Raw genomic sequence first — 25,265 nt, 5'->3', positions numbered from 1 at the left:
TATTGCATATTTTTACTAAAGAACTTTATTGTATATTCAAGCTCCCCTCTTTATTCCCTCAACTGTACCCTACTCAGCACTAATCACTCGAGTTATATTATTAAATTGTTTACTTGTTTTAAATGTAAACATTTAAAAAATTGGAAAGGCTGAAGACCCAAAATGAACTTTGGGGCAGTTGATAATGTCATGTCTGATATTCAGAAATTAAATTAACGTGTTCACAAAATCCTGTTATTGTCATACTGCCTTTTATACATTTTATGAAATGTTATGAAGTATGTAATTTTTAACAGAGCCCATCTATCAACATATAATGACCTCAATATGCTGTATGTGGCATTCTGCCCCAAGCTTTTCATTCCCACTTTTGAGGTAACCCTGTAAAGGATTAGTTTGACATATTTGGAAATGATTAGCCCTCTTTTGCAAAGATATAGATACACAAATAACCACACTCTCATGTGTCTCTGCTTAAGATAAAGCTAGAGAGCCAATGATAACGAGAACATTAGTTGAGCTTAGGGGTGAAAAGTGCTCTGTCCAATTAAAAAACACAAGACCTGTATCTTATCCTTAATGAAAATGTTATAATTTATTTCAGCAGCTATCATCTTGTCATCCATGTTAGTTTGCTAGCCAACAAGCAACGACTCCAGGAAGTCACTAGCTTAGTCAAGAAAGGGTTTCAGAAATTAACTATTTGTTGTACCACAACATGTCGTGGTTTACATAACGTGCTAATCAATTAGTTTGATTACCGTTGTTAATTTCGACAGAGCCATGCTGGCTGTTACACCTGCTTCCTGTCTCCATGCTACCTTGCTCAACTGCTCAATGGCTATCTCTAGCTCAGTGGTAAGACATTCTCAGCAAATCAGAATCAGAAACAGGTTTATTACCATGTAGGTTTACACGTACGAGGAATTTAACTTGGTGTCGTGGTGCATACATAAAAGTAAAACAAGAATTAAAAAACACAGGTTGAGAACTAGAAAAATAACTGCATTTCATAGAATCAGTTTGAACCTTTACCTTACATTCGAATATGGCTATGTTTTTATAGTTATATGTCATATATATGTAGTGTATGGATAAAGAAATGTATATTAAATATATATTAAATAAGTGTTAGGTGTTTAGGTATTTTAATGTGCTTTTTTTATTAAAAGAAATATAGAATATCAACTTAATTTAACTCACTTATGCCTCCCACACCTCTCACAAGGCAGTAGAAAAGGTCTATAGGGGATTCACACTATATTTATCACCAACACTATGCAACAAAGAAAATCCCTCCGATATAGATAAAAGTTAAGGACATTGGTTGTGTCTCTTGTGTGATATTTGCAGCAAGCAATCTCTTATCAATTCCTCGAAACGCGGCTTGACTTCAGTGTCAGGTTGATCGGATGTGCCTCACGTAATCTAAAAGCCCCCAGAGTGCGTCTTATCCAAGGATTTAATTGTATGTCCACATGTGTGCATTTACTTGTGTTTGTAAGTGCATATTCATGAGAGAGTCAAAGTGCGCGCATTGAATTGATTTTTAAAGTGTTTTTGCTGCAGTATACGAAATTAGATCAGAATCGAAAGTGTCCCACTCATCTGCAGATTGTGCTCAGAGTGCGCAGGGTCGGCGACTGGTCATCACTTTTACACATCTGGGTTCCTGTGAACACAACACGTTTAATTGTGTATATGCCCTCTGGATATGGCTATTGAGTGCGTGTTTGAGTGAGCGTGGTTGTTGTACCTGTGTCATTCACTTTAGCTTAGTTATCCTGCATTCATCATTTGCGCTTGATTGCCCGCATTCCACCAAATGAGTTTAAAAAGAATTATGACATTTTATCTGTTTCACTCCATCATTATTTCTTCATACCTCACAAGGTAGTTGTAATCTTTTACGTGTTCTATAAGTGTAATAATTTAGTCAAATCTTAGAAGAGCTATTTTACAGCCTCTACATTGGTCCTAGTACTACCTTGAAGTCATTTAACAGCAAATTGGAAAGTACTTCACTTGAGTGCACATTTTTTTAACTGTATGACATTTAGTTTCCTTAGTTCAAATAAACTCTTTTGGTATCATTCAAACAGTGTTTGATCAGAAGATGACAACATTGATTGTGTGGAATATTTGAAGGGGGAAGTAACGTCTCTTAATAAAAAGCAATGGGGAATTGGGCATGGGAATTCGCTAATTGGAGAGTATTGCAAATAAAGCTGTCACTTTCTTGCACATAACAAATCATTTACACTTGTTTTTTTTAGATATTGTGACAGATATTCAAATCCCTAATGGCCAAATAGACTGCCTTATATAATTTGAATTCAATCACCTGCCAGAATGCTGACCTGCTGTCTTCTCTTATCGTCGAAGCCATGAGAACAATCAATTCAAACAATGAATTCCAGCTGTGCTTTATTCTTTGATGTGACATGGTAAGCTTTCTTTCAGGCTTCACAACATTTCATTTTTATCATCAACCACCATTGTTTCACCAGGGCTTGGGAGAATGTAAGTAGTGAGTTCATTATTTTTCAGGGTTATGCTTATTTGCTTTCCCGCTGAATGTAGAAATTATTTTGTTCTGTTATCACTGGACAAAGCCAGGCTCTCCGTTTCCTCATGTGCAAAACTGAGTTAGCAACCAGCTGGTGGTAGCTTCATATGTAAAGTACAGACAAGAAAGTGTTTTTGATCTTCTTATGGAACCCTCAGCAAGAGAGAAAATAATCAAAAGATGGCGTTCTTTTAAACGTATTCCCCCGGTTTCCCCTCTATTCTCTTACTGGCCTTCTTGTCTTTACTGAAGCCACATATTTCACACAACCCACTGTTTTATTCTCTCTATTCCCTCCCTCCCTTCACTTGTGCTTTCATCTGTTCTTCTTCTTTCAGATGGCTTTGATGATCAGTTCTGGGTTCTTCGTCGCCTGGACCCCCTATGTGGTTGTGAGCTACTGGAGCATGTTTCACTCACGGGAGAAGGGCCACATGTCTCCCGTTATCAGCATGCTACCTTGCTTCTTTGCTAAGAGCTCCACCGTATACAACCCTTTCATTTACTTCATCTTCCAGCGTACCTCCTGGCAAGAGCTTCTGCGTCTCCAGAGACTGATGTTTTGTTGTTTTCATCGAGGGAATTTACCTGCTGAAGGCAGGAAGCTTGGAGAGCAAATGGTCAAAGTGTCAGACTCCACCAACTTTGAAAATAAGACTGCTGAAACCTGTTTGGGATAATGGGAGATCCTCCCTGTAGACAGTCTGTGATTCAGATACTGGCGTACGGCTGATACAAGTCTACAATCTTATATTATTGCTTTTAGATTATCGAACAAAATTCAGTGTTTTGGAAGATTCAGTTTTTTGCTTTTTGCCAAGCATTACATATGAACATCAATATCCTTCTCGTGTCTATGCTTAATTTGTAGCTATAGAACAAGCCCCCAGTTAGCTTAGCTTAGGTGAAAGACTGGAATTTTACCAGCATGGATACACCTGCTGAAATGTTTTGTGGAGTAGGTTGCAACTCCCAAATTCATTTACCTTTGTTTTGGATATACACCTAATTTACAAGAATATTGTCCCTTAAAAGTTAACGCTTTGTTCGGAGCACAGTACAAAAGAGCAGGTTTAGGCTGTAGTACTATGGCTTTGCTCCCTCATCTCCAAGCCCATTTTGTTTCTGTGTATTACTTTACATGTAAAGTGCGACAGTGTCACATACTTTCTCGATAAAGTTGAAACATTCAACTTTTGCAGAACAGTATTCATTTCTACTGCTTTTTTGGCAGAAATTGTATGGTGTTGTGACTCAATTACATACAAGCTAGCTGTTCCTTTTGAAACAGAGAGGGAACGGCTAGCTAGCTAGTCTACTTTCTAGCCCCCTTAAAGCTTACTTATTAAAATATAATTCTACAAAGCCTCAAATCAGCATGATGCACTTAAAAGAGTTATGTGCCAGACTGTTGCTTGGTTAGGCTAGCTGTATCCCACTATTTCCAGACTTGGTGCTAAGCTAAGCAAACCGGCTTATGACTCGAGCTACATTTTTAACGAACAGACATGAGAGTGGTATCGGAATTCATTAAAAGGCAAATGTCAATGCCATTTTTTTAAATTCAAAGACACAGAGGAAACAAGAAGTAGCAAATTAGCATTACAGACAGAAAACAAGAAAGTTAAATATTAATGTTTTGTGAATGTGACCTTCACTTGGCCTCCCATAATATATGTATTTAATGTCTTTGATGAGCGTTCCCCGATTCCCATGGCACAGTGTAAGTGCTGTATTGTTTCCCCAGAATGCAAGGTCAAATGGCTGCCTCTGAAAGTAGTATTCAGCTCTTGATTATGGTTTTAACCAAACACATCAGGGACATCTGGACATGAACACTTGAGCAAATCATTGTGCCACCTTTTATATAACTTGCCTTTAACTCTATCTGTTCTTATTATGCAACCCTTACAATAATGAAAAACATTAGGTACTGTAGCTTTCATGTCATATCATTTCCTGTATTTATATCATGCTGACATTGGTACACATTAAGCATGCAGCTCAGATGGAGTCGGTCTCCCACAGAAGAATTTTCCACATACATTTGGCCACAAGGGACCTACTGTTACTCACAGTTGTGCGTGTTTAAACTAATGATTAAGCTTGTCTAGCAGATAATGCTAATTGGAGCTTGAGAAAAACAACAGCTTGCAGCATTGGTGTGTCTGATTTAAAAAAGTGAAATAGAACAAGAAGATACAGGCTACACTGGAGGGAATGTTGGTCGGGATAATAAGGACAGCATGGGTTATCTGTTCTACACAGTGCAAACAAATTGGTCTTACATTGCACAATTTAAGCCTAAATAGAAAATGCACAAGGTTGTATAGAGTAAAGTGTAAGTGTGTGTAAGTGTGTGTAGTGTGTGTGTGTGTGTGTGTGTGTGTGTGTGTGTGTGTGTGTGTGTGTGTGTGTGTGTGTGTGTGTGTGTGTGTGTGTGTGTGTGTGTGTGTGTGTGTGTGTGTGTGTGTGTGTGTGTGTGTGTGTGTGTGTGTGCGCTTAAATTAATAAAGAAATAGGCAATATATGTACTGCCTTTTTTATTCAGTGCTTCATAGCTTGTGTTCCCTAACTTAAATAATTATTGTGTATAATGTATTGGATTGTAATAGCTGTTTTTGTTGTCCTGGTGGTGTAAATATGCTGTTTGTTTGTTTGTTTGTTTGTTTTAGGCTGCAGCTCTGTACATATGAATACTTCTGTTTCATATGTATTGTTATTCAGTTTTCTGATTGAAGCCATGGAATGTAACACAAAGGGAAGAGGTAGAGAGAGCAAATAAGGTAAAATAAATATTAGAGTTCTGCAGTCGATGTAAGGATCACTCTAAGCTTGAATCTCAAGCAATACAAACTGACCTAACTATCAACGTAAATGAATAAGCCTACATCTGAACTGGAAGCATACAAACATGTGGAACTTTGCTTCAAAGTGCTTCATGCTATGATTTTATCAGCACCACATAAGGGAAATGTTGTTTTTCACAGAGCTTTGAAAGCTTTACATTCTAAGGCTAAATGTCTTTGTAACTGTATTTGTTTTCTTTTTTTCAAGGACACATTGGTTCTGTTGGCCTTGGACTGCCATGTCTTTTTATGTGAAAAGGATTTTAGAATTAGAATTAATAGATTATTCCTAATAAAGCAACACTTTGACATTTTGGGTAATACGTGTATTCTCTTTCTTGTCGAGAGTTATATGAAAAGATAAAAAAATCTTTCAATTACATGCAAGTACATGACCAGGAATAAATGGATCAAATGGGTAAGTTGAAAGTAGATTAAAATAATGATTATGTCCCAAAAATGGACAGGGTCTGTTTGTGTTTTGATTTCTCAACACCCTTTTATCTAAATAACTTCACACATTATGTATTGCTCAAGGCCCAAAGAATGGCAGTGGCAAGTGTCAAATTGTTTGGATAAGTGTTTCTCGAGGAAGCTGCTAGCAGATAAAACACAAACAAATATATCGTCTTGTTCGGGATTTAAACGATTCGAATGGGCACTGTGTCGAGAGATCTATTAGTATTTCAATTGCTAGGGGCAATTACCATTTTCTCCATCTTTTGGCAGAGAAAACATTTATCTCACCTATATTCAATCCTGGATACAAAAGAAAGCAAAAAATTGGCCACCCTCCAAATTCATTGATATTCAAGTGAATGATTGGCCCTCCAATCTCTCACTACTCTCTGTAATTTCAGAGAAAAATCACAATCACGTTGTCGATATAGCTCAGAAATGTCGCCATTATTGGGGCGTGTTAAGGTTAGAGTTTATTTCAATGTCCAATCTTAGTTGAACACATGGTTGTGGTTTGACCCAAAACCATGCTCTATTATCAGAGGTAATGGAAATCGGGGCCAACAGGTCAGTTAAACACGGCTTTACTTTTCTTCCAGAGGCGGGGGAAGGTACATTGTTGGGAAACTAAAACTAAAAAGGGATTAAATAGGGGTCGTGTGACCATAAAAACAGTGGAATTTTCAACACAACTTTATGGAGTGCTGACATTGTGTGCAAAACACCAACGGTAACACAAATGCATAACTTATTGAAAATCTTAGGAATTGTGTTACTTATTAGTGCGAATGCTGTTTACTATAGTACTCTTTATTCTTCCCCTTATTTCAGCCAATACTTTGGCTCTCCATAACTTCAACTTATGTTCAGCTACAGAAACCATTCAAATATTAAATTATTCAGCCTGTTCAGGAATCGATGGGAAACCTTCAACTTTTTAAAAATATTTCATACTTTTTGAAATATTCAGCTTTTTAAACTCTTTTTTTAACATGGAAGTCAATGGGAAGAGCCTTCAAATCAGCCAATAATTTTGCTCTCCATAACCTCAGCTTACTTTCAGCTGCAGAAACCATTCAAATAATAAACGATTCAGCCTTTTCAGCAATTGATGAGAAACTTTTAACTTTTTCAAAATATTTCATACCTTTTGAAATATTCAGCTTTTTAAACCATTTTTTTTAACATTGAAGTCAATGGGAGATGCCTCCAAATCCTGTTTTCCTACACCTTGCGCCAAATGCTACTCCTTCCACATACTTTCAGCTAGACACTTCATTCCAACTTTCAAATGATCACAGGACCTTCAGCTATTGAATTCGTATTCAGATTTTTGATATCTTTTAAACTTTTTGAGATATTGAATTTCGTTTGGAGCTTGGTAGAGAGGCCTTTTTCAGATTTTAACATTGGAGTGGATGGAGCAGCTCGTTAAGTCTAGAGTGCTTTGATCTCAAAACAGAGTGCAGCAGTGCCTGAAATTCTCCCCCAAAAATATTTTAAACTTGCCATGATTCCCAAACTCAGACATATTTTTTCATAAAAAACGTAGGAAATAAAAACTCTCCTAGGTTGGAAAATTAAAAAAAAATAAGAAAAAATATTAAACAAAATGCCTCTTGAGGGCATGAAGAGAGAACAAGTCCAGCTAGCTCCCAATTGATTCCCATGTTAAATTGTTCCAGATCTTTCTTCAGAGCAGAGAGAAGTACACTTTAGATAAACTGCCCCCATCTCCACATTTTACACACAAAACCCAAAAAACAAACATATTTTAGTTCATTGGGGTTTCCTGATGCTCACGGTCTGGTAATTTTTTTATAAGAGCCACACTGTAAACAATTACCAGCATTTCACAACATTTAACAGTATTATTTTACAGTGACATATTGTAATCAAGGCCCCCTGTAATATCCCAACAAATACATGTAAAAAGGACTGTATCCTTGTGATTTCACAGCATTTAACTATTATTTCACAATAAAATACTGCAATCAAAATCCTCTGTAATATCACATCAAATGTTGTAATATCACAACAACATTGTAAAAATTGCAAGGATTTCACAGCATTTAAGAGTATCATATTACAGAGAAATATTGTAATCAAAAGCCCCTGTAATATCACAACAAAATATCTATAAAACAGTAGAATTGGATTTCACGTTATTTAACTATTATTTCACAGTAAAGCACTGTACTCAAAATCATCTTAGCACAACCATGATAGACTGTATATAAAGAGCACAACTCATTACTGTAAAATTTGAATTGTGCACTATTGCACATGTGCAGAATAGACTATTCTAATCGGCGTGTGTCCTGGCAACCCTGTCTCCTAAAAATTACGTTCCCACAGAACTAAACTGCATTCTCAATTACGTTTAGCTAGAAATGTATTTTTACAACGATTCCAGGGATGCCTGACTTGAGTTTCTAGCACCAGGGAAAGTGGAAAAAGTGCCCCAAATCAGCGTCTTAATTTACCCAGGGCCTAGTGCTTGGCTTTCGGCATGAAAATTCAGGAAACTCCCCTGAGTATTTTATTACATATCTCAACTTTGGAGAGGAGTTGGGGGACAAACGACACATCAAATCACATCTCCACATCAAACCAAAGCTAACTAGAATACTCTTGTCTGCCTAGCATGCGGGAAAATTGGCGTGCTCTGTCACCACAAGAGCGAGAGTGAAAGCGGCATAATGGAAGGCTTTGTCCCGTTTTAAGCCGTAACGTTTGACATTCGGAGCAGCAGAGGGATGAATCTGCATGTACTCTTCGAGGCGATTCCAACGACACCAAGCTCAAAGCTGTCGGACCTTCCTTTGTGCCGTCTAGAGTACTGAGAGCCATGAAAACATGACCTTTAACCTTAGTTTGAGACTTGGTTGAAGGTCACCGCGGCCCCAAATTTTGCAAGCGGGTTCCACACAAGTGAAGCAACACACTCTCAAAGTCTCGAAGCGCCAAGCACCTTTTTTCAATTTTTTTCAATTTTCTCTCCCTCCCTCACCAAAGGGTGTCCAATCTTTAGCTCTAGACAGGATTTTGTGAGAGTTTGACATTAGATTGAAAAAAAAATGTCTGGGTGAGTTACGGTTCCCATATTTCATATTTCTTATCTGGGCCCTATTTAGAGGCCCCTGGTGAAAAAAGTATCTTTCCAGCCCTTTCCAAAGTCAGGTTATTAAAGATGAAAGATTATTCAACAAAACATTTCAATAACGTGCTTTAACCACTAGGTGTCCCTATCTACCAATTGGATCAAATATATAAGTCAGCCGAATTACTGTTGATACTGAAAGGAGACGTATTGTGTGAAAAGAAATGGAATATGTTGTTTAATTGCTGATATATTTATATTTATTTTATTCTGCTGAGAAAGTTGAAGATCACGTGACATACACGCCAGAAAAAACGTCATTTCTGGATATTTGTCCACTGGTTTGCCTGTTAACCGTAGGTGTCACGTTTGAAGGGACGAAACGGAACGTCATCGCTCGAACGGCCAATCATATCGCGCATTGAGGAACCCAAAGCCTCCTAACAGAGATGCCTCGATCCTTTCGAAAATTCGCACGGAGGCAACAGTCAAGGTGAACATCTGTGAGTTTCTCCAAAGCGGTTACCATCGGTAAACAGCAAGTAAGTACTGCCCATAATGTGGATTAGTGGTGGATATTATGTGCTTTCGATTGTGAACGCCAGTGGAGTAGTGTCGTGTTGGTTTGTACATGGTAGCGAATAGATAGCTAGCGTTAGCTAGTAACATTAGCTTGATAGCAGCCATGTCCACCTTCAAGCAGGTGGCCTTAACGTTAGCCTAGCTAGTGCTAGCCAGCGCCGTATATGGCTATGGTAGATGGCTCTGGTGCTAGCCAGCCAACTGTTGCTGACTGTTCCATTTGTTGGCAGAAGGCTTATGCTGTATTCGAATGAAAGAGCGAACAATGAATACTTTAACCGGTAAGACTGGTATAATTGCCATTGGTATAAGCTAGTTAGCTTAGCATTGCTGCTAAGTTTGAATTCTGACGCCATGGTCTAACTAACTTACTAGTAGGTTAGCTGATGTTAGCTAGCTAATGAATGTTTCTTGTGCTAGGTGCTTGGTGGTTTCATGACATTGTCTAATCAAATTAGACCTAATCTAAATCGGTGTCAAAGTTGGTAACGTTAGTTGCTCTTACAATGTTCTTAATGAATTCGTCACAGACCCTATTGCACATTGGTGTCATCACTAGGGCTGCAACACACGACTAATTTGATAATCGATGAATCTATCGATTCATCGATTATTCGGATCGTTAAGGTTTTAACTGTACTACTCAGGGTTCGTACGGGTGCTTGAAATCCTTGTTAATGCTTGACATTTGACGTGGTGTTTTCAAGGTTAGGAAAGTGCTTGAATTTTGGAAATGGTGCTTGAAATTGAGATAAAGTGCTTGAAAATGTAAATGCTTTACTTTTACAATAAATTGCTGTCTGACTGAATAGTTCGCTTTTTAGATTAAAAGAAAAATAATTGCTTCGCTTCTACATAAAACAGCTCCGCTGCACCTTCCCGCGCTATGCGCGCGACCTGCAAGTGTTTGTGTTACATGTGACCTGGGCATTCTGATGAGTGATAGATGACGGTGTGCCAGGAGGTTGCAGTTTCAACGAGCGTTGGCTAGCAGAAGACAAATACAAGCCATGGCTAAGACGAGGGTCAAGCCCACGAGTAGCCTCCTGCAAAGTTTGCAAACATAACGATGCGAGAGTCTGCGCTGACGAGCCACATGAAAGGTACGCCGTAGTAGAGCATTTTAGATTAGGCTAACGTTGCATGTTACGTTTGTTTAAGCTAACGTTAGCGAGCTGAATAGCGATCTCGATTGAGGGATAATAATAATTGCAGGGGACAATCATTTCAGAGGAGCGTATCTATGTTAATATGTGCGTTACAGACGCCACCCTGTGGCGAGCAAAGTTTCAATCACTCAATACTTTCATCAACACTACTCTGGATGATAAAGGATTACCAAACTCTCTTGCCTCTTCACAATGTTTACAGATTCGCAATGTTTATAGGTTTGAAATGTTTATAGGTTATTGCAATGCGTAATGTTATTTCTCTGAAAACACAATTTTTTAAATCTTATTTTACTTCTATACTATTCTAGCCTAAATTAGCTTCTACTTTTACCTGCATTTTGTACACTGTCCTGTTTTGCACTTGTCCTGTCTTGTCCCTGCACCCTGTCCAATGTTGTCTTTATGTCAGTACCTACCAGCAACACATTTCTAGTATGTTGTAAAACTACATGGCGAATAAACAGATCTTGTATCTTGCTCTAGGCCTACTGATTGCCTGCCTGGTGTTGACCGACGCGACGAGGTGTATTGCCTAAATCCAATCCACGGATTGCTTCCTAGTTGGAGGTAGGCCTAGTATGCAACACAGACCGTAGTTTATAGACTGTGCATAACTGCAGTCCCCAGCTCCAGTGCTTCCCTCCATGAAGTACTGAAGCTCAGACATTTGTTACCTGTGCAGCACACCTGAGATTAATCACTTCATCCAATACTGTTTGACAGTACATTTATGTGAGCTTACCTCTCTTGCTTCCCTGTGGTGGTTTTTTACTGCCTCTATTCCAGATTTGACATCCTCGTGATCCTGGTGTGCGTGCGCCATCCTCGAGGAAATTGCTAGTGACTGTTCGAGTGTTGTTGCAGCTAAGGTAGTTAACATTTCGATATGATTGTGACTGCTGTCTCGTCTAAATGGGATGCTCGACTACCTGACCTTGAACACCTTTACAACATGCTCATGTTCATAATCTGCATGCAAACTGAAAAATTCCTTTTGTTGGTTGCCTTTGTAATTTCTCCTTTCTCTGGTCTCCTTTTTTCTAGGTCATCAGAGAGGACAGACCATCCTGCATTTCTGTCAGAAACTGGACAACCCGAAGATCAGGGAATTTCTGGCCAGCTATGATCCAGAGGGTTCGGAGAAGGCTGCCTGCATCCTCCAGCTCCTTATGGTCTACTTTAAGGAGCCTACGGAGAAACTGATGCTCGAAGTTGATGTAAGTTTTTTAAAATGTATTTAAATATTTAAAATGCTAAACGAGTGATTACATTAGGGGCAACTGAAGCTCAGTTGGTAGAGCTGGTCGTTCATCGACCGTAGGGTTGGTGGTTCGAATCCTGGCTCTGACTGTCCGCATGTCGGAAGTGTCCTTGAGCAAGACACTTAACCCCCAAGTTGCTCCAAATGGGCCGAGCTGATCTGTGTTGAGCTGTAGTGCGCGGATTAGCTGTTGCCTTAGCATCACCCAGGCGGGGGCTACACATTGGTTTGCGGACGTCCATTTGTAAGCGCTTTGGGTGTCTTGAAAAGCGCTATATAAATGCAAGTAATTATTATTATTAGACCATTTATTATGTTCTGATTTACCTCTGACCAATGAACGATCTTCATCCTTGCATAATGTTAAATCTATGCTATTGTGTGTTACTTTGTTACAGACCTGTGCCACTGCTGCTGATGTAGTGAATACTGCAGCACTCCCAAGCACCCCCTGCTTGATCATTCAAGGTAATGTTCAGGGATGGGATTTTTCCTGTTTATACTGGATTTCCTGCTTTTCTGACCTGAATGGCTAGACTTCACTGCTGCTTTTATTCTAGTTATATAATTTCTCTTAGGACATCCCTGTTCTGCTCCACCATCGATGAGGTATAGGATACTGAATAGTTACTCTAAAGAGCTTAAGTGTTCCTTTGCATCAAGGGGAGAATCTGACTGAAGGCCTTCCATCTCTCCTGCACTCCATTCAAGTCCAGTCTGTGAAACGACACTTACGATACTCTGACGCCATATGTTTCAGCGATTCGCGTTAGTTAAAATCTATAGCCTGTTTCAATGATTCAGGGGTCTGACGAGTTGACATGTTCTCGTTCTAGCTGGGCTCGTAACCATCTACCCATAGAGGAATGAGGTTAAACCGTCTATCCATAAAGGCAGAGGGAGGAGGGCTAGGGAGTTGCTTTGTCGTTCAGCCAGATTCTCCTATCTGCACAAACACCTTTGATGCTTTTACAGTGACTGTTAAGTAGCCTACCTCACTGATGGTAGAGTAGAAAAGTGCTGTCCACCTGGAGGGTTCTGTGTCATGTCCTTGCATGCTCTGCACTGTATATTTTCCTGCTTTTTGGTCCTTGGCAATCATGAATGTTACTCGGATCTGGTATTGACATCTCCAGCTCAAGTATTATTTTTGATTGATTCTAGGAATGTACCTATCCACAATAACGCATGACGGGGTATCTGTTCATTTCAGGTGACACAATGAAGCCTTCTGGGTGGATGCTATCCATCGAGGGACAAGTGGTAATGGGCCCACACCCATTTTTTTTGCATGGGCTAGCTGCTTTATTCAGCAGCTACTATGTCTTCAACCTCAAATATCCCGTTGGATCATGCACACTGGAGTTCATCCAAAGGTATTGTAACACTCAAACACATGATCAATGTCATCAGTAAGACTTGTCATGCAAATTTGTGTTTCACTATCTTGCTATTAAGTCCATGCCTTTCTACAGAGGCTATAAAGTAGATTAAATGCTTTGAGTATGAAGCCTGGAACCAAATATGCGAATTGGGACCACACCATCACTTGATGTTGCTGGGCTAGCTTGTTAAAAAATTGACATAATGGTTTAATTCACAATATAGTATGGCTTCAAAATTCAGATAAGTAAGTAAACCTTATGTTAGAGGTACCTGAGGCACTCTGCTAGGCTACAAATAATGTTATTGTGAGAGGATGATCCAACAGGTTTGTACTAGTAACAGTCGGTGTGGGAAAAGACACAGGTGAACACCTTGATAAATGCTGCCTGCAATACATGAGTGTATTTAAAACTGAAACTTATCTTTGCTTATTAACAGATGCTTCTTGGGCATCAACCCGGAGAAAGGCTCCAAGGCAAAGAAGCGAAGCTCCATTAACCCTCACGTGAGCACCCTTCACCGGAAGCTGATAGACTTGGAATGGTCTGCATAGACTGCATGGTGTGCGGGGACAAGTTTAGTGGGAAGCATTACGGTCAGTTCACCTGCGAGGGATTATTTGTTTAAAGGATCCGTTAAGGGTTCATCTGTTTTTTATGGATAGTTGAGGTGAACTAGTTCATGTTCCTGTTTGTTTACTCTGTTGTTTATTTTGTCAATAAATATGCCAGTGGGCTTCCATTGATTTTTACCTCATTTGTGCGTTTGGTGTGTTGTTTTTAATTGTACAATAACATTACGTGCATTTTTATAGTGCAGCTCCAGTACTTCCAGGAGGAAGCTCACACTTTGGTTTCCTGTTAAACTTGGACAGGAAACCATTGTATGAGCTTCCTCCAGGAAGTACTGGAGCTGGGAATTACAGTTATGCACGTGTATCATTGTAAATTACTGGCTACTCCTGCAGTACTTTCACAATAGAAATGTAAAAGTACAGGCCCTTGTTGTAATTAATGTACAACAAAATAATGTAATTCCCCAGTAACATACTGTAATATCACAGTAATTGAAGCTGTGAAGTTACAGTATACAGTTGTACCTTTACAACAATGCATTGTAATATCATGGATGTGAAATTACAATACATTGCTGTGAAGACATTCACAGTAAATTGCTGTGAACCTTACTGTGAAAGTCATGCAACAAGTTGCCAGGTAATTATTGTGAATTCACGGTGGATATTTTTACAGTGCATAGATTTTGAACAGGTGGCAAAAGTGTCAGATATAATCCCCAATGCATTCTTATGTGACTCAGTGCTGCAGTTGGTTGTCATGGGCTGCGTTTCACTTCTCTTATTTTCAATTTCCTCGCTCCTAGGTCTCGGTCTCACCGGAAGTTGATTTGTCTGCGCCATCTTGAATAGCGTCCCAATGGCCTTATTTTTGCCGGAGGAGCGAGGAGCGAGGAGCGATAATGGAGGAGCTATAACCGAGGAACCACCAGACCATCCTCCGATGAAATCCTCAGACACTCGCGCCGCCCCCTTACTGTGTATCGTTCACTGATTGGACGATGCAGCGCATGCACTGATCTGATGCTTCTTGACATGAGAGCAGTTTCCCAGCGGAGTGAAGAAAATACATGAACCTCACGGGAGTCACTCCTCAGTCTATACCGTGTTTTGTTTCAATTAATGTATCATTTAGTTACAAATATGTGATATATCTGAACAACAAAGTGGTCAAAAATCATTTTATGGAAACATTTTCATGATCGCTTTTTTCGTTTTACATTTTCATTTATTGTCATTTCCATTCAGTCAGTCATTAAGTGCTATTAAAATGTTAATATGCTACATATCCACACAAACACACAAAGTGTGCAATCCAATGAATGTTAATCTAACTGGGTTTTGATAGATAACATATCTCTTTTTCTTCTCTCAATTATTTTATTTCTATTGTGCACTCTAATCAATATTAATCAAACTATTGTTCGTTTATACATTTTAAGAATGGCGTTTATCTTTTTTGAGAATGAGTTCTTATTTTATTTTATTTATTTGGGTCTACAACAGATGATACAAATGTTAGTGTCAGTAAATGTGTACTAACAGAGGCGGGTGTGTGTGGAAATAACGGGGACAGAGCTGGCTGCTGTCAGACGATCAGCTGTGCAGCGTCATCACAAACGGACGCTCCGGAGGAAAGGATGTCCCATTGCTCTTAAAACTCATTTCCCTGCTTCTCGTGGTTTCCTTGCGTCTCTCCATGCTTCCCTGGTGGGAGGGACTAGTCACAGGGAAACGACGCAAGTGAGGGAAGCAAGGATTCCATTTAACCGAAGTGAGAAGGGCCCATGGTGTTGCTGGGCAGATTGGAGCCAGACACACACACACACACACGTGAGTGACATCATCTGATCAGAGCAGACACCATGGAAACCTTTGATCTCTGGGTTTACACCATAGACTGTATATATAAAGGTTTACACACACAGGTGTTTGTAAACATTCAATCACTACTACTTACATTTAATATCTTTATTTAACTCCTTCAGCCTAATTTCAGCTGCAGGAACCATTCAAATATCAAACTATTCAGCCTTTTCAACACATGATGGGAAACTTTCAACTTTTTCAAAATATGTTGTACTTTTTAAAATATTCAGCTTTTTAAAGTTCTCTCTCTCTCTCTTTCCAGTAAATCATCTACACTCTTTGCAGAAATACATTCCAATTGGAGAGAGAAAGCTGCCTGACATCAGGAAAATGTGCAAAACCTGGAAAGCAAGTGCTTGCACCACAAAGGATTTCCCTCCCTCTCATGCCCATTAATGCTGGGAGGCTTTAGTTGTGGTAATTGAAGGTTCCCCGTGGAGCCTTTACTGTAAACAAACATTTACATTCACAGTCATGTTTATTTCTACCTGTTTAAGTGTGTTCATCATCCAGTTTTCACTTTCATTCTGCGCTCTCTTTTACTTCAGGTTAGGCAATTATTTGAGACCATGTACAAGACTGGGGTAATAAATTCCATGATTCAAATGAGCTGTTGTGACAGCCCAATAAATGTATTTCGGAACTCAGGGATGCAAACGCCACATTGGTACAAAGCTGTTTGATGTCTCTCTGCATTTGTGTGCCGTCCAACCTCAATGCTGGGAAACAGAACAAAGTCAGCCAAACAACTGAAATGTTCAACTATTCCAATTAGCCGCACGGAAACATAAAACACAGAAACACATGACTTGTTATAGCCAGGCTCCAGACCTTTCTGAATCAACACCCTCAGATTAGTTCAGTGATTGAAATATGTCTGGTGATCTGCCAGCTGCCAGCTTTTTCCTCTCGTTTCATTTAAATAACTGCTCCTAGCAACTGCTACGGCAAAACAAAACAAAAGAGACCACACTCTAACAAAAAAGTAAGTAACGGGAACATGATGTCATGAGTTAATGAAAATAAATATCAGTTCAGTCCGTCAGGCATGTAATTCTTTGAGCACAACAAAGCTAAATTCTATTCGCCTCCATTGTATTTGGTTAGCAGCAGAAATCTCTGACGGCTATCTTAGATATTATAAACTAATATCAAACTATATGGCAGGATGCCACCCAAAGTAAGTCTTCAAAACCCCAGAGGGGTTTAAATACAGAACAAATGATTATGTGTGTTAGTTCACATGCACGACAGAATGAATAATTGAACGTTTCTCTCTTCCCCGGAGAGGAAAGACAAGCTGGTCATTACAGTAGCTGCTCCTTTCAAAGAAAAATCAGCTCTACTGTCAGGCTGTCAACACTTTCAATAATTTAATAATGTTTTGGTTTGACAGCATCACCTTAGGCAATGGGGGCTCTTTTCATTTATGTTTTTTGTTATGGTTTGAGGAGAAGACGTCCTCCAGTGTATGTTGGTTGAAGAAGACTCTCATAACAAGCTTGAAGAGAAACCCCAGTTGTGTCTGTCTTACTGAGCAAATCAAATGTGTGCAGGGATGTATATAATATGGCCTCGAAACATATGAAGAATAGAACTAATAGATTAAGCCACTCACACCTGTGTGTGCTGTTTTGAACATGAAGACCTCTCTTGATTCTTCAGAATTCTCATTTCAATACAACACATGAATCATCAGAATCTTAATTAGTCGCTGCATGGAGGAGCTTCTTCAGTGTCATCATAGTCTCGGGTGAGAGGATAGAAAAAGACTCTTGAGTTCTCAAGTGCTAATGCCGTGGCAGGAGAACAGCAACACAAGTATTAACAATTACAAGCATGGGTGAATTTCAACATTTTTTATTTTTTAAATGTCAATTGGTGTTTTGTCACAAATTGACAAAAAAAGGTATTCAGTATGTAGGTTTCATGATCAGTATTTACTGTATGTTGTACTGGATACGACCTTCAGATATGATATGGCAAAGACCTATGCGATTATGTGCGTAATAGACACACAGTTATGAAACAAAAATGACCAGAAAAATAGGAATATACCCACACAAAAATAAAAGCACATCATATGCCTCCTGTGGTTAATCGTAAGGATGTTAGCATGAGTTAAATGATGTCATCCTAACAATGCTACTATAGAACCCAGTTAGAGTGCTTTGTGCAGTTTGCATAGCGCAAAGTAGCTTTCTTTATTTAAATAATAGGCTTTAACTAAAAAAGCCCTGCTTTTTATTTAAAGCCATCATTTAAAAAAAGAACACCCTGCCAAGTCTTTGTTTTGTTGTTAAGCAGCCACTGACAACCTTTCTTAACCTTGAACTACTTTGACATAATGGGTTCTGCGCCCATATTGTTTTCCTCAGAGTAAGAATTATTTAAACCTTGACCCATTTTACAATTCTCCTACAGATCTTTTTATTTTTCAATAGCTGGTTAACATACCAAGTTAATACAAATCTGCATTACAATACAGCTTTATTTATAGAGCACTTTAAACCTCCAGACCAAAGTGCTGTACAGTCAAATAAACAAAACATACAAAAAATAACACAGCACAGCTCAATCACCATAAAACAAGTACAAGTAAAAACAATAGACAATTTAAAAGCAACACTCTAAAAGATGTTAATATGATAACGAGAAGAGGTGGGTTTTAATAAGCGATTTGAAAGCAGACAGTGTGGAGGCCTGTCTAATATGCATGGGCCGATCGTTCCACAGTGTGGGAGCCGCTACAGAGAAGCAACAGCCCCCTCTAATTGCCGGGAAAAGGTAGGACCCAAATGCAGACTACAAAAAGGTAAAGGTTACAAACAAAAGCGAGCTTTATTTAAAAGCTGAAAAAAACAAAACATGGCATGAATCAAAAACATTGATAGTACAAGGTAGCAAGAATACACAAAACTGACCGTGACCAACATGGAGGGAGACAGGAGAGACAAACAATGAACCGACATGGAACACAGGGGAAGACTAGACTAAATACACAGAAGGGTAATCACAGGACAAGACACAGCTGGGCAGGGGAGGGAGAAACACAAGGGCAACAGGTGAACACAATGAGACAATCAGACACACCAGGGAAACTAACGACAGGGAGGAGGACCAGACAAAACACAAGGAGGAAGACAAAACACCGAATGAACAGACTTACAAAACCCATAACCAGACAGACAACACTAAAACCGTGACATAAACCTGGGAGTGTGACACAGGGTCCCTTGAATACTTACAGTCATGGACATTGTTTTGACCGTAAATGGAAAAAAAAACACTTACCTATGAGTGTGTTTGTTCTTGCTTTTTTACCATCTCGGATAAACAAAAGTTTCACATGGGTTTTTACCTTAACCTGAAGGTTCCTTCTGATGTTTTTAGATGACACCTATCCAGAAAAGGCCACCATGTTTTCAAAATAACGTTCAGTCCACATCCTTCATATTAAAATAATGCATTAACATACTTTTGACACCTTCCCCTCTGGCTATATCAGCTTTATTTTGTCAGACAAACAACACTCTAATCAACACCTGACACCTCTAAAACTAACATTTACTAAGTGTTTTCAAATGGTTTCATTCTTTAAATTTGACAGCCGGGTGTAATCATGCTGTCAATTTAAGTCACGCCTTCCCATTTATTTTTACAGCTTCTGAATATGCCATGTTTAACTGTATCAAAAAGACAACAACATTAAAGCAGCATCTGAATTCATGCAAATGTAATTTAAATCTTTTGTAAGTGCAATTTCTGTACAATGATCAATTTGAATATCTGAGAATGTACTACTTTCTCCAATACTTTGCCATGAAAGTATAATTTAGATATGGATCCTACATTTTTAAGGTTGGTGTGTCAAGTTTAGATATGTTCAGTTGGAGCATGAATCATGCTCAGTACTTCTGACTGGGATACAAGACAAAATCAACAATACATCTGATAGACATCCCTGTGTGGTAGACTGAACAGAGATGGCATGATTCGGGTTCTGTTGCAAAAAAAACAATTTTGCCCAAAAAGTTGAGAAATGTGTCTATGAATAGATAAGACCTCTTCGGAGCAGGAAGGAGGTGGATAAGAGAGTTGGTGGTTCTCAACCCTTAGATGCATAAGTGGGTCTTTTTGGACCTGGTGAGGTGGTTTTCTTGAAGTATCTTTGTAATTACATTTTTTTATCATTTCATATTCCAGCTATTCCTCAAAAAACATGTGTTGGATATCATGCCATTCACATTTTAAATGTACATTTTAAGAAATTGTAGTTTTTGTATTACTACCCCAAGCTTCCATAAGTGGGTCAAAAATGACCCGCATGCATTTTCTATGGGATCCTATGGGAACCTTTGATTCTTATCACCTGTTGCTGTCAGGAATACATTCACTGTAGACCACACAGACTACATCACAGGTGACACCTCTCAGGAAGATTATTTTACACAGCAAGATCTGATACCTGTCAGTATAATAATAATAATAATAATAATAATAATGTTAATAATAATACATTATATTGGTATAGGGCTTTTCAAGGACTCAAAATAGCTTTACAATATACTGTAAGGGAAGGTTAGGGTGGGGGGTATACAGTAGGACTATCAAACTTGATCAACCGGCATGGATTGATGGGGGGGGGGGGGGGGGGGGGGGGGGGGGGGGGGGGGGCTATGAGTACACTGTAAAATGTTTGGCTGTAAAATTACAGTAAATTACTGGCTACTAGTTGCATGGATTTCACAGTAATTTACTGTAAATATTTCACAGTAATTGACTGTAAATATTTCACAGTAATTTACTGTATATATTTTACAGTTAATTAGAATAAAAGTACAACTAAATACTGTGACTTTACAGTTGCCATGCACATGGAATTACTGTGATATAGCAGTACAGAGCTGTGGTATGATGGTACCTTGCTGTACATAAATTACAGTAATTACCTGTATGTTCACACTATTACTGTAGAAGAAATGCAACACAGTAGCCAGTAATTTACTGTAAATATACAAATCTAAATAATACGATAATATATTGTAAATTTGACTGGGATTGTACCATAATTCAATCAGCTCAATCAACAAAGAAAAACAAAGAAAATGCCCATTTTAACTTTGTATTACTCCATTGAAGTGCAAAGTACATTTTACAGTGTCTTGGAAATGTTGTTACGGCCCCAACCTCTAATCCGCGGTAGTGGCTTGTGCTGAGACCCGCAACATCAAATAATACACGCAATAACCGGTACTTGGTAACGGATAATCAGCCGTTTGCTCACACAAGCGAAATGGGAAACAAAAATAGGTCTGGAGGACTGGCCAAAAGGAACAAACAGAAGGAGGGAACCCGAGCCAGCCACACCACGAGCTGTAGGACCCAAAACTCCCCCGCCTAACCAAAAATCAAATATAAACCCTATGGGCAGGGTCGGCTCCAGAACAAATCGAATGGGGGGGAAATCATTTATCATGGGGGGGCACATACTGCCGTCAACAACCAACACACAAACACCAACGCAACTTCAATTTAAAAAAATGCTGTAAAGTGTATTTCACACACATTGCAGGGGTGTAGTGCTATTGTATAGCGTACTATGACTTGTGCATACATGCACGGTTGTGGCACGACCACCAAAACAGAAACATATGGACATAGGCCACCATATGAAAAGTGTGCAAATGTATTTAGTATCTTATCCATGTGAACATGTTTTAGGTGGGGGGGGACCTAACCTCCTCTAGGAGGGTCCGTGGGGCAAGCTCCCCCGGGAAGATTATTTTTAAAATATTGAAGTTAAAAGCATCAATCTGGTGCACTTTGAGAGCAAAATGAAGAGATCTATGGATACATCTCTCAACATCCATATGAAACAGAACTGTAAACAGATTTACTTTTTCTTTATGGATATTTTACTAATCACTCCCCTTTTAAACTGTATTCTTGTGTTACTGTCCTATAGTAGCCTATTTCATACCCGTTTTTCATTTAGTCTCTTATTCTTTAATAACTATAATGATCATATAAAGGTATTCCTCGCAAATACTTGTTTACATAAATGGTGACCAAACCGTTTGAGACCCACTGAGATAACTTACACTCAAGTTAACTATCAAACACTGAGAGAGTCCTTACCTCACTGAGCTGAGGTTATACGATCCTCCCAGTCTGACAGGAGAGGACTCTCCTCCACCTTGGTGTAGAAACAGCTCTTTATATCCGTTAGCATAGCTAGCTAACCAGATGCTAACAACAACATTCCACGTTACCACTCCCGCACTCACAAAATGCGCTCGTGCCACACACACACAGAGCCGAGCTTGAATGAAACACAGAGACCCAGAAGTAGGCTACTTGTACTCTACTGTATATCATATTATTTTCGATGGCTTTACTGTATAATCAGTGTAACAGATGAACAGATCGCCACTGGGCTTTCATCTAAACACACAGCCACGTAATGATAACAAAACAAAGGTCGGGGGTCATTGGTCAAGCAACACACCAATCAGAGAGCAGCAGTGAGCACACCTCAGGCTGTGTTTTATATTTGTATTCTTTATTTATGATGTATTTCACACAAAAAACCTTTAGTGGAAACGTTTTCACTGATATGATTAAAAAAAAAAAAACTGCAAAGTGGCAAGGCTTGCCCACCCTGCGTTGGGGGGGCACAGTGACTCATTTGGGGGGGCATGGCCCGCGAATGACCCCCCATGACGCCGACCCTGCCTATGGGAAACAAAATAAAGCCGCAAAAACTGGACTACCAGGCAGAGTTCCCGTTAGCCGGTAATTACCGGACTACGACCGGTAAAATATGTTGAAGACCGGCAAATCTAAATCTCTCCGGTCAAAGTGTCCGTTCAAAATAATTTCCGTTTAGCGCAATATTACATCAGTTGCGCAACTTGCGCCATTTATGTGACAGACAAAAGAGTATGTGACAGACAATAATAGTCAATTCTAATGTCTAACACGTAATGTGGAGAAAGAGATGTCCTGTTCTGTTGTTAATGCCTCGGGGTTCCGGTGGGCATGTAAACAAATGCATAATGCTGCGCTATACTTTGCGGCCTCACCCGGTTGCATAGCGACGCTTATTGTTTAGGTGTCTTTTAATAAGCAGGTAGTCCTATCATTAGCTATAACTAGCTGGCAGTGGCGGCGCCAGAGATTTCCTCTAGGGGGTGCTGTGGGGTAGCTTGACGTTTCATAGAGGGTGCTCAAACATTTAGGGTTTCCCATTAATGCACCAGCGCTACAGTTGAATTGTCTACTGCAACACTCCCCCCCCACACACACACACACACACACACACACACACACACACACACACACACACACACACACACACACACACACACACACACACACACACACACACACACACACACACACACACACACACACACACACACACACACACACACATACACACACACACACACACACACACACACACACACACACACACACACACAGTGCACCCGCGACTGTTACAATGAAGGCTCGATAATCAGCTCACGGCATATAGGCAGGGGTAAAGTGCTATTTTTACAAGTGGAGAGCGGACCTCACCTCCTCTAGGAGGGTCCTCACCTCCTCTAGGGGGGTCCGGGGGCATGCTCCCCCGGGAAGATTTTTTTTCAAATATTGAAGTTAAAAGCATCAATCTGGTGCACTTTGAGAGCAACATTAAGAGATCTATGAATACATCTCTCAACACCCATACGAAACAGAACTGTCAACAGATTTACTTTTTCTTTATAGATATTTTACAAATCACTCCCCTTTTAAAACAAACCGTTTGAGACCCACTGAGATAACTAGACTAAAGTTAACCATCTAAACACTGAGAGAGTCCTTTACTTCACCTGAGCTGAGGTTACCTGAGACTCTCCGTCTGACAGGAGAGAGTTCTCCCTCCACCTTGTTGTTGAAAAAGCTCCTTATATCCGTTAGCTTGGCTAGCTAGCACCAGATGCTAACCACTGTCACTACCCGATCTGCAGCTCTGCAGTGCGCATGTGCGAGATGGTCCACCATATTGGACAACTCCGGACGGCAACCCAAGATGGACACTTGACACAGTGGCTTTTAGCAAAGCTCAAAAATAAAACGAGAGAGAGATGAGTTATTGTTATTACAACGTGACTTCACTATTATTTAACAACTCTTTTTATGGGGTTCTTTTATTTGGGGTTAAGTACATTGTCAGAATAAGTGAGAAATGAATTTAACTTCTGTTAGACAGCTATATGCCATACGTTTTTGCACACATTCACAGTAAATATGTATTCAGTATGATAGCTGTCTAACAGAAGTTAAATCCATTTCTCACTTATTCTGACAATGTACTTAACCCCAAATAAACGAACCCAATAAAAAGAGTTGTTAAATAATAGTGAAGTCACGTTGTAATAACAATAACTCATCCCTCTCGAGTTTTCCTTTTTAGCTTTGCCAAAAGCCACTGTGTCAATGTTGTCCTATTTGGGTTGCCGTCCGGAGTTGTCCAATATGGCGGACTATCTCGCACATGCGCACTGCAGATCGGGCAGAGCTGCAGATCGGGTAGTGACAACCACAACGATCTCCGGTAGATACCCACTGGTGCGCGAGGCGAGCTCTCTCGCTCGCTCGCGCACGCACGCACACAAAATGGCTCGTGCCACACACACACACACACACACAGAGCAGGGCTTGAATGAAACACAGAGACCCAGAAGTAAGCTACTTGTACTCACGAGGCCTATTATGTGCAGAATCCCTCTCGCTTTCAGTTGGTTTTGATTGAGTATCCACACGTGGACGTTTAAGGATTAAAAACGATCAATGTTTCACTTTGCTGTTAGCAAATCATTTGGCGCTCTAGCTAACAGGAAGTCACCCAAGTGTCACAAAGTAATTTAGTCTATGGGTAGGTAAAAAATCGAATGGGTGCTGGCCATTGGCCTAATCATATCACCTGTGTTGGCTTTATGTTTTTGGTCAAAAATGTGTTTGTTTCACATATGCATTGATGTAATCAATAATATTTCTAATTTAATTTAATAAAAATAATAATAATAATTTTTGAAAAAAAAACAAACACATATTTCTTGGAGGTGCTTAGGGGGTGCTTTGGCAATCCTGGGGGGTGCTTCAGCACCCCCTAGCTCCCCCCTGGCGCCGCCCCTGCTAGCTGGATCTGATCGATATGGACATAAACGCGAGTGAAGTCTAATCTGACGGGAGAGAGAGATCAGCTGCTGCTGACGAGTCGACAAGCAGCTCTGGATGATCACATGCAGCGGTGAGCGGAACAAAGCACACACCAGGTTAGAATAGCACACGTAGGCCTAGCTATTTTAATGACCTCTCAAACTACCGTAACTAGTTATAGATATGTTTAGTTTTACTGTCGGGTCACTCATTACTGATCCGCGAGCT

At 39.7% G+C, this 25,265-nt stretch overlaps 1 protein-coding gene across 1 annotated transcript in view; it reads left to right on the top strand.

Annotated features, from left to right (window-relative positions):
* The window catches only part of opn8a (opsin 8, group member a), a 77,388-nt gene extending 74,139 nt beyond the window's left edge, over window positions 1-3,249 (top strand). Inside the window, exon 4 of the mRNA XM_034228549.1 lies at window positions 2,908-3,249. Within this exon, the coding sequence (XP_034084440.1) occupies window positions 2,908-3,249 (342 nt within the window). The remainder of the gene's footprint in view (window positions 1-2,907) is intronic.
* Window positions 3,250-25,265: the final 22,016 nt, after the last annotated feature.

The sequence above is a fragment of the Gymnodraco acuticeps genome, unplaced genomic scaffold (genome assembly GCF_902827175.1).
Source record: "Gymnodraco acuticeps unplaced genomic scaffold, fGymAcu1.1, whole genome shotgun sequence".
Classification (NCBI taxonomy): Eukaryota; Metazoa; Chordata; class Actinopteri; order Perciformes; family Bathydraconidae; genus Gymnodraco; species Gymnodraco acuticeps.
Note: the sequence above shows the minus strand (reverse complement) of the source record. Positions and strands in the feature narration are given on the sequence as shown.